This window comes from Vicia villosa, linkage group LG3 (genome assembly GCF_029867415.1).
Source record: "Vicia villosa cultivar HV-30 ecotype Madison, WI linkage group LG3, Vvil1.0, whole genome shotgun sequence".
Classification (NCBI taxonomy): domain Eukaryota; kingdom Viridiplantae; phylum Streptophyta; class Magnoliopsida; order Fabales; family Fabaceae; genus Vicia; species Vicia villosa.
The window spans coordinates 90,618,574-90,629,190 of NC_081182.1; the positions used below are offsets into that span (position 1 = coordinate 90,618,574).

A 10,617-nucleotide genomic window follows, 5' to 3' on the forward strand; every position below is an offset into this window, starting at 1 on the left:
AGAAACTTATATTGTACAAGCTTGACCCAAAAGAAACAGTTAGAAACTGCGCTATTTCTTAGAAACTTCGTAGTAACTACCTTTTCACTAAATTGAGATGGGCATCGGTTATGCCACTAGCTAGTTATATTCAGTTTTATGCCCAAATATATGATGGGCATCGGTTATGCCACTAGCTAGTTATATACCTTTACACGTATGTATATACCGACATGCCTCAAAATCCACTACATATATCATCATTGGTAGAGAAATATTGCACCTCCTCCACTATCTTATACAACAGTCAAGAAACTTTACTCACAATTTCAATTCTACTAAGATAACAAGAGACTCACAATTTCAATTGTACTAAGATAAGAAGAGGCTAAGGACATAAATGGAGACCACAAATTAAGAATAAGAGCCTCTCTATGGAACAGAACTCAAAAGATAAGAAGAGGTTAAATTTATATTTTGTGAAAACCATACAAGCAGACCCCAAACAATCCAACAGCCACCATTTCACAGTTCAACAGAACTCAAAACCCTATCACTTAGAAGTTTCTGGAACAAACCCTATCACCTAAAATCACACGTTTCTGGAACTAGGCAATTGCTAACAGAAATATTATGTATATATATATATATCAAAGGCCTTAAGAAAAGAGCATTCCATCAAATTCAGAATCACAAGGATACATTGATACATCTAGGGTTTTGTTAAAAGCTATGAGAAGTGTGATACCTGGGTGGCGCAAAGCAAGTTGCTACCAGAGGAGAAGAGACGGAGACGAAACGATGGTGGTGGACGGAGGAGAAGAAGTTCGCGCGATGGTGGTGGACGGAGGACCGATAAGGTTGACGGAGGACCGATAAGGTTGACGGAGGACCGACGACGGTGAGGGGTGGGGTTTCTGGTTCGCGTGCAGAGAGAAAAAGAAAGAGAGAAAGTGAGAAACAGTAGAAGCGTGTTTTTGGTTTTAATTTTAGTAATAAGGCTACTAAAGCGCTTCTGGAAAGCGCTCTCATAGCCTGGGCTATACCAGCGCTTTTGACAAAAAGCGCTCTAATTAAAACACCCCTACCAGAGCGCTTTTGAAAAGCGCTTTCGTTCCCCCCACGTTCCCCCCACCTACCAGAGCGCTTTTGTAAAGCGCTTTCGTACCCCCCCTACCAGAGCGCTTTTGAAAAGCGCTCTCATAACCCCCCCTACCAGAGCGCTTCTTAAAAGCGCTTTCATACCCCCCCACTATTAGAGCGCTTTTTTAGCGTGTTTTTTAATTTTGTCTTTAGCGAAGCCTATGCCAGCGCTTTTCCTAAAAGCGCTTTCGTAGGGGTGCTGCTAAAAGCCAAATTTGGCGTAGTGAGAGTTGAAAAATGTTGGAAATACCCCTATGTTGTATGACTCCCCCTCAATTGCTAAATCTTTTAACGTTGGGATCTTGTAATCGTGCAATTTGATTAAGCATATAAAAACACAACCAACCTTTTCTCCCTCTTTTGACATTATTTAAATGAAGATAAAATGGCAAAACAAGGTATAAAGGAGCATATTGAAGATGAGAAAAAGCAAAGAAGGGGGGTTAAATTTTCTTGACTTTTACTTTATTTCTCTTTAAATCTGTTATCATATTTTGAACATTATGTTAAGAATATAAGTTAAAAATACTTTGTTATCTCTTCAAAGAACACTTGACAGATTCTGAGTATAAGATTCAGAACCTGAGTAAGTTTATAATCTGATTCGCGGTTGAGATAGACATAGAAACATATAATAAGTTCAGAGTCAAAAAGAAAAGAGGGACACAAAACAATTATCATGATTCCTCTCTCAAGCCGAGAGTACTCCCGTCCCTTTGCACTTCCAAGAGATTTCAACTATAACCAAAATCTGATTACAAATTGCTCAATCACACAAGAAAGAGACTTCCGTTGCTCAAACCCTTAAGTAAGTGACTTCTATGTTGAATCACACAAGCAAGATACTTCCAGTGCTCAAACCCTCAAGTAAGAGACTTATATGCTCAAGCACACAAGCAAAAGACTTCCAATGCTCATACCCTCAAATAGGAGACCTTTGACTCTTTACAAACAGTTACGAGAGTTGAGAAATAGTACACTTGATATTCAGTCAGAACTTGTCAGACTCTCTGTTAATAAAGCAGGAGCATTCCACAAAGATAAGTCGAGCTCTAAGCAACTTTTGACAAATCTAGAAGATCTTTGTCCTTAAGCATCTCACCCATATGATCTCCTTAAGCATCTCACCCATATGGGTCTCAAGTTTTGGGGCTATGTACATCCCAATTAAAAATCAGCAAGTCGAGTTAATTATTGAGTCGTAAAATAATAAGATCAAACATAATCAAGACTTTTTTTATAAGCATTTTGCCCTTACGGGCCTCATGCTTGGGGGCTATGTACATACGTATACACTTGGGACAAATATATACCTGGTCTAAAGAGAGCCCGCACAGTTTCCAAATTGTACATCCTGAATAATTTAAGCCGGGCTCTGAGCCCGAACGTGGAGCAACTCGCCCATCTTATTCGAGATGATTCAAGAATGCATAAACAGGTTGGGCGTGTTAGTAGGTTCGATACTCTCATAAAGCATGTTGCTCTTACAAGCCTCATGCTTCGTGGGTTATGCACTTTTGGATTTTTTGAAGCCAGACTCCATGTTTAATTTGATATATCAACTCATAATCAACATATCCAATTGGGAGATAATACATATCAGTGTGTAAATATGATTTTAAATGCACATAAACAACCATAAAAGGACAATAGTAGATAGGAGAACATGAGACTTAAATCCTTAACAATGTTCAATAAATTGAACCACATATTATAAATAATTTAGTTTACTAAATTTAAGTTAAAAACCAATTTAAATTGTCTAACTAATTTTATGAAAAAAATTAGTTTAAAGAACAAAATTTATAATTACATTAAAATAAAATAAATATTTTATTTTTTTTTCTTATAACTAATATAAAAAAATAAATTAGGCAGGATCTATAGTGTTGTATTCACCTCAAGTACATATACATATTTAGATAAAGATAATAAGTTGATTAGGTAAAAAAATTTATAATTATTTTTTTCTCCCAAATACTAGATATTTACTAATAAAATTAATTTGGAATATAGTGTATTACCAAAATTTTCATATTTTTACTTATTTTAAATTTTAATATTAATTAATTAATTTAAGTATTAATTAGAAAATTTCTGTATTTGCACTTTTTGTTTATATATTATATATGTTCACATATTAAATATTTATTAAAAAAATTAGTAAGATTAATAATTATATAGAAGTAGAAAATAAATTAAAGCTAAAGTAGGCCAACAACTAACCACGTACGTGCATGAATCTATAGATTACGATTCATGAATCATATAATTTAAATATTGCAAATGTTAAGAGGTAAATGTCATTAAAGCTTTCCTTTTAAATATTGACATAGATGGAATAAAAATAAGGAGAATCTGGCTAGTAACCGGGTTCGATCCCGGCTGGAGTCAAAAACGCCCTGGGGCCACGGTGCCGTCGCCTCCGAGCCCGGGTCCGAATTAGTCAAATGGGCCCCTTTCCCCCGCGGATACCGGTCGGTTAATAAAAAAAAAAAAAAAGGAGACATTTTACCGTTGAAAAATGCCAATTGGAAAATCATTCATACATATACTGATATACATGTATCTAACCACATACGTATAGAGAATCTGGTGTATATAAACAGTACATTTTTCAGAAAACAAAAATCACAACCATCAACTTTTTCTTCTTTTTCTCTATTGATTTTCATCTTATTCTTGCCAAAAACCATGACTAGGAAGAAGGTGAAGCTTGCTTTCATTGAGAATAATACTGCAAGGAAAACAACTTACAGTAAAAGGAAGAAAGGTTTATTGAAAAAGGTCGATGAAATATCAACCCTTTGCGGTATCGATGCTTGTGCGATAGTTTATGGCCCATACGATCCTCAACCTGAGATCTGGCCATCTCCGTCGGGAGTTGAAAAGGTGCTTACGAAATTCAAGACAGCGCCTGAGTCTGATCAAAGCAGAAGGATGGTGGATCAAGAGAGTTTTCTGAAACAAAGAACTGGGAAGGCTGAAAAGCAACTTAAAAGGTAATGGGAAGATAAGAAAGAGAAAGAGACAACCATGCTGATGTTTCAGTGTCTCAATGCTGGGAATGTCGTGCAGAACGATATGTCCATGGGTGTTTTGAAAGATCTTTCTTGCATCATTGATCATAATTTGAGGAAGATTGGTAGAAGGATTGAATCAGGTGATAGTGAAAATGTTACTCACCAGAATAAAAGTGAAAGTCAAGTCATGGCTGCTCAAAGCCAAGTACAACTCCCCATGGCACCGCCACTGCCACCACAATCACCACCGCCACTCCCAACCGCACCTGATATTGATGAAATTGAAATGATGAGTAGGTTGGGATGGCTATGAGTAATAATGATATCTTTCAAAAGCAGTTGTTTTTCGACTTGATGATGCATATCCTTTGAGGTGGATATCACGACTTTAGTCCAAATATTTAATGATATGATGATTAATAATTTTGGTTTTTTTGTGCATGTGAAGATACAATTATTGGTCATCATAATGTAATTTTCACTTGTTTTATGTATTGGTGTTTGAGACTTTGAGTGAATAAAGAGTATATTGTGTGTGCTTTCATACTTTTGCAGTATCCTTAGCCTTGACTATTATTAACAATCACATTAATCTATAAAAATAGTGATTTATCTAATGTAATAACACACGTGAATGAAAGGTAAGGATCGTAAAAAAAAATTGAATTAATAAAAGATAATCACCCAACAATTAATTGTTGTGACTTGGTATTGAGTGAAGAAGTGTCTTGTAAACATCCAAACTTACTTGTTAGCTAAAAAATAATAACCACCGCTCTACTTGAAGGTGTTGTTTTATGTACATTGGTTTAAAATTCTATTAATTGTCATACATTAATAACATAATATATTTTAATTATATCTATATAACTCTTCATAATTATATATTTATCCTTTGTTTTCAAGTAAAATTAGTACTATCTTCACAAAGCAAATGTATAGAAGATTTCGATTTATTAAATTTGTATACAGATCAATTGTATTTCAAAAACCTATAAAATATGTTATTTTATTTAATTAACAGCTATTTTTAAAAAAGTTGTGTCTATATTTGTTGTTTAATAGAGTATGGGTGGATGGGAGCACGGAGTTTGGAAATGGGGGAATTGTGTATATCGTTGTCTAATTTTACCGAAACGTTTTTTAGGTTGGAGTTCACTCGTTTTCGGATTTTTCTTAATGGTTGTGGGGTGTTTTGTGATGGGAAGGATGCCACTACGTGGAATATTTTGCCGGATGGGGAATTTTCCGTTGCTTCTTGCTATTGGCATTCCGTTTGGTCCTTTTAATAAGAACGATGTTGCTTTGTCTTTAATTTAAAAGTTGGATGTTCCTTTCAAAATTAAAGCGTTTGGGTGGAGACTTTTTTTGAACTGTCTTCCGCCTAAAGACTTGCTTATATATAGAAGTATAACTTTATCTATGGATAATTCCAAATGTGTGTTTTGTGGTGTTGATCCGGAAAGTATGACGCATTCTGTTTTTAAGTGCAAGACGACGGGGTTGGTGTGGAGGGAGGTTGCTATTTGGATAAGGAAGCCAGTTGGTGGTATGGATGAAAAGTGTTTATCTTGTTTCATGGATTGGATATCTTTCTTTAAAAAAAAGAAGGTTAAAGAGGGTAAATTAGGAGTGATTTGGTTGGCTATTTTGTGGATCCTTTGGCTAGCTAGAAACAGAATTTGCTTTCGAAATGAGGTTTGGAGGGTGAATAATACCGTATGGAGCATACAATCTTTTCTTTGGAAATGGTCTTTAATAGGAGAGACTACTCATCCCATTTGTAATTTTTACGAATTTAACAAAGATCCTTTGTCATTCCTTTCGTAATTCTAATTGATTTGTAATTTCTTCCTTGTTTTGGCGGGTTTCCCCGTTCTTGTGTAACAGGTTTTGAGAACCCTTAGTTCTCAGTTTAATATAAAATTGCTTACACACACACACACACACACACACACACACACATATATATATATATATATATATATATATATATATATATATATATATATATATATATTTTAGGCCGACCATATTGGTCAATGGTTATGGTGAGATTCCAAGACTCCCAGAAGATGGGGAAGAATTTATAATGAATTATTTTCATGAGTGTGTCATACCCTAATTTTTTACCCTAAGATCATGCATCATTTGCATCTCAATCATTAATCAAGAGCTTCATCTTGAAGCTTTGTCTTTGGTGTTGTGCTCGCCTCATCTTTAAGGGGGCCATTAAGCACCTATATTTGTTTAACTTGTATATGTTATACTAACCAAATTACCAAAAATATTGTTTTGTTCCTTTTGTATGTTTCTGTTTTGTAGGTACCAAGCCAAAGCATCCAACTAACGGGGCTTTTTGGCCATTTTTCAGTGTGTAAATCGATTTCCCTCTAGAGTAAATCGACTTCCATGCTGCATTTGCGCCAGGATTTCACTTTGAGCAGCGAGAATTTGATTTTCCTCCAGGGTAAATCGATTTCATGCAGCAAATTTGGCCAAAAAAAAGCAATTATCAAGTTTAGTGATATTTGACACCATTTTCATTTATTAAGAGAATATTCTTGATCTCATAATTCCTTACTTCATCATGATTACATATGCACCACTTGATCATTTTTGACACCAATCCCAATTCTTTGATCATTTTTTATTATCATCAATATTCCACATCATTACCATAATTAATTTCCTTCATAAACCCCATTTTAATCCCATTTTTACCAATTAAATTCAAATTAATCTCCAAAAGAAAATTACCAATTTGCAACTACTCTCATTTCCAATTCTATAAATAAAGGTCTCCTCTCATTCATTTCACACGCTTTTGATAGCCAAACTCACCTTGCAAGAAAATCTCTTGAAGCTTTTGATAGCCAAAATCACTCTTGCAAGTTCTCTTCCAATCCTTTCCCAAATCCCTCAAAGCTCTCATTTTCATAAAGTTAGTGAGATTCACATTAAATCTTACTAATATATGAGTTAAACCTCGATCCAAACACTTTTCTTCATCCATTCTTGATAGATTAAAGCTTGTTAGAGATTGTTCTTGAATAAGTTGAGTTCAATTGGTAATTTCTTGATCCATTTTCATCCTTCAAGATGTGATTTTTGTGGATTTTGATTGTTACAGTTGTGTGGTTCCTATGGCGCTAATTGCTCATGGTTTGATGATATTTTCGTGCTCAATCACAATCAAGACATTAAGGTGTTTGATAATATGTTTGAGAAAGGATTTCACCCTTTAGATGTTGTTTTTTCTGAAAAATGCACAGGGGAAATCAATTTCTTTCTAGAGTAAATCAATTTCCCTGCTATTTTGTTGCGCAGACTTTGAAAATGCTTCAGGTGAAATCGATTTCCCTCCTGGGTAAATCGATTATGTGCTGACATAATGTTGTTTTTGCGCCTTTTTTAACTTGTTTTTGGTAATTTCTCTTCTTCAACTTATTTCTTTTGATGATTGCTTTGAATCGCAAATTTAGAGGTCTAATTCCTCTTCAAATTCAACGGACTTAGGGTATTGATGAAGTTGGATAAAAATTCTTTAATTCAAATCTTTCATAAAGTGATTTATTCATCTCATTTTTGGGTCTTTGAGTTAATGATATGTTTAGTGCTTTAATCCAGAATATTAAGTGATTGAACTTGAAGATGGAAGGAACCTTTAATGTGATTCTATCTTTTTCTTCATCTCTTTTGTTTTGGTCAATGAAATTTTTTGATATCATTGAAATTCTTTCGAGTTCTTGATGAAGATTAGGCAGTTACCTCTATTATTTTTGTGCGGCATCTCTTTCGGAAAACGATCTACATATCGTTTCTCTCCCATACATTAGCTCTCAAATTGTTATTGATCATCGTCTTTGTAAGGTGACTTCTATATAATTTACTTGGTGATTGCTTAATATAGCGTTATATTTCGTCCCTAAAAAGAAAAAAGATTAAATGGAAGATATTGTATGGAAATTGATCAAGAATTTTGAAAACTTATCGTTTAGTTCCTTTGATTCTATCAATCTTCTGATGAGTTTTCATTAATTTTGAACCCAAGTTCATCATTCACTCACCATTGATCACCAATTACTAACTATTGACAGTTAACAACTAACTTTACTTTTATGCTCTTTATTATATTGCTCTTATTTTTTTATGCTATATGCTTTATCACTTATCATTCATCATATTGTCATACCCCAAAATTTACCCGTTATAATCCACTTTTAAGGGTGTTAAAATTAGGAGCCATAGGGTTGGATATATCTATTATCAAACTCGCTCTCCCATAAAATTCCTGTATAATTTGGCTTAAAATAAAGCAATGGTGTAAATAGCAAAGTCTCTAAATCCAAATAGCTTTTTTCTTTTGCTTCTTAGAAAATAGAGGGGTGTGTTTTAAGAAAGTTTGGGGCCCAATAGGCCCATTTGCTTATCTCTATTTAATCATATACATTACTATTAATCATAGCTTATTAATAGTTGTTTAATCTTAAATATTTGTTTCAAGATTAATATTGGGTTATTAAAAGATTAATTAAGTTTTATTATTAATATTAATATTTGGTTATCATAATTTTATTAATTAATTAAGTGAATGTTATTTAGGTTTTTTTTGGTTTTTTTTAGGTCTGTTAGTGCTTTTTGATGGGCCAACACGTTTTTTTACAAGTAAATGGGCCGGCTTTTGTTCCCTCACGCGTGGACCAGGTGGACCGGGTCAAACCCAGGATCCAACCCGGTCCTGTTCATCCTTTTCTTCACGCGTAAACCCTAGCCCCTTGCACCGCCAGCGGCGCCGCTGCAACCTCAAACAAACCCTAGCCGCGAATCTCACACCCAGGCCCATGGATTGAATCGAAACGCTTCGTGAATCATATCAAATAACAGAAGTGAATCAAATCTTAACAAACAAAAACTGAATCAAATCTTTTCATCAACTCATAATAAGATTACAATCACTAATGAATAAATCTGAATCAAAACGTAAGAAAACTAACCTAATAATCTGAATATAATCTTCCCTAACAATAATCTAACCTAAGGCTATAAAAGAGAATCAAAGAACAGATGAAAAGAGGACGGTTTTCTGAAAAAAAACTCTTGAGCGCCGCCGCGAGGATTCGTCGTCTTCATACCTCCAAACAGAGAAAGGAGAGGGAGATCAGAGCGAGGGGGAGCTAACACGTTCCTGAATTCAAGAATTTAAGGTAATCGAACATCAAACTTAGCTTAAGGCTCATTCGATTGCATGATTATGTGTATTTATCTGTAAATCTGGGTTCGATTTGGGGTTCTAGGGTTTATGTTCATAGGTTAGGGATGAAGATTTAAGGGTGCTGGGTTTGGATTGAAGGATTCTGGGTTGGGATGTATGAATGTTTGAGTTTACCGGTTGAATATTCAACCGGAAACTGGGTTTTGATGGTGGTGTCTGGGGTTTCACGGTGGACAGAGGGTGAGTTTTACGGTGGCCGGTGGTGGATGTGGTTGGTTTCTGGGTTCTTTTTTTTGTTGTTTGAGGGAAGAGAGAAACGAGAGGGTTTAGAGAGAGGAAGAGAAGAGAGAGAAAAAAAAGAGAAAAGAGAGGGGAATCGGAGAAGGGGTCTTTTTATAGACATGGACGTTTTACCGGATGGAGACAAGTGGCCTCTCCATGGCCACTCGTTTGTATTGCTGAACATGATTCAGTACATTACACTTACCATACGTTTCAAATCAAACGCGTCTAGGCCGTTAGATTTTAGGAGGTGTCCCCAGATCTGGTTACACACCATGATCTTGCGTTTCTCACCACACAGGATCACCTGGATTCAACATAACTTTGGGCTTGGCCTTGTATTTTTTACACCACCTCAATTTGCTACTTAATAATAAAAACACACCCCCTGCGCATAATAAAATAATCAATAAAACTAACTAATTTCTATATGATGACTTTGATAATTGTTTAATGTTTTTTTATGTTTTTAATAATTCAATACAATTTTCTCCCCGAACCGACTAAACCCATTAGTCGCATTAGGCGAGAAATAATTTGGATCAATTTAATTATTTTAATTACTCTTATTAATTCTCTCCTCGACCCGACTGAAACTATCAGTCGCTTTAGACGAGAGATAAAATTACACAAATTAAAATACATTTTAATTTGCTGCCCGCGATGATCAATCTATCGATCTGAGCAATCAGCAATGCCCGTAATTCGTTAGCTATACTGACCAAACCTATTGGTCACTGCATCTAACGGTGCCAAATCAAATCAGGGTTGTATGCCAAACCTCAAAATACTTTCATCTTTCAAATCAAATTCAAACTGCGAATAGGCCATTCAAAAAGCCTTTGAACAATTTCAAACCACAAAGTTCAAATCCTAAGGCGTACAACCCTGTGCCCGAACTACGTTGACTCTGATCCTCCATAAGGAGGTACGTAGGCACTTGGTAACAAGGCGAGTCTCCCCCCTAAAAATCTC

The 10,617-nt window shown here is 35.1% G+C and overlaps 1 protein-coding gene across 1 annotated transcript; it reads left to right on the forward strand.

Annotated features, from left to right (window-relative positions):
* The first annotated feature begins 3,816 nt into the window (after positions 1 to 3,816).
* LOC131658531 (agamous-like MADS-box protein AGL80) lies at positions 3,817 to 4,128 on the forward strand. Its single transcript, XM_058927817.1, has one exon. It carries the CDS (start codon positions 3,817 to 3,819, stop codon positions 4,126 to 4,128), a length of 312 nt encoding a protein of 103 aa, XP_058783800.1.
* Positions 4,129 to 10,617: the final 6,489 nt, after the last annotated feature.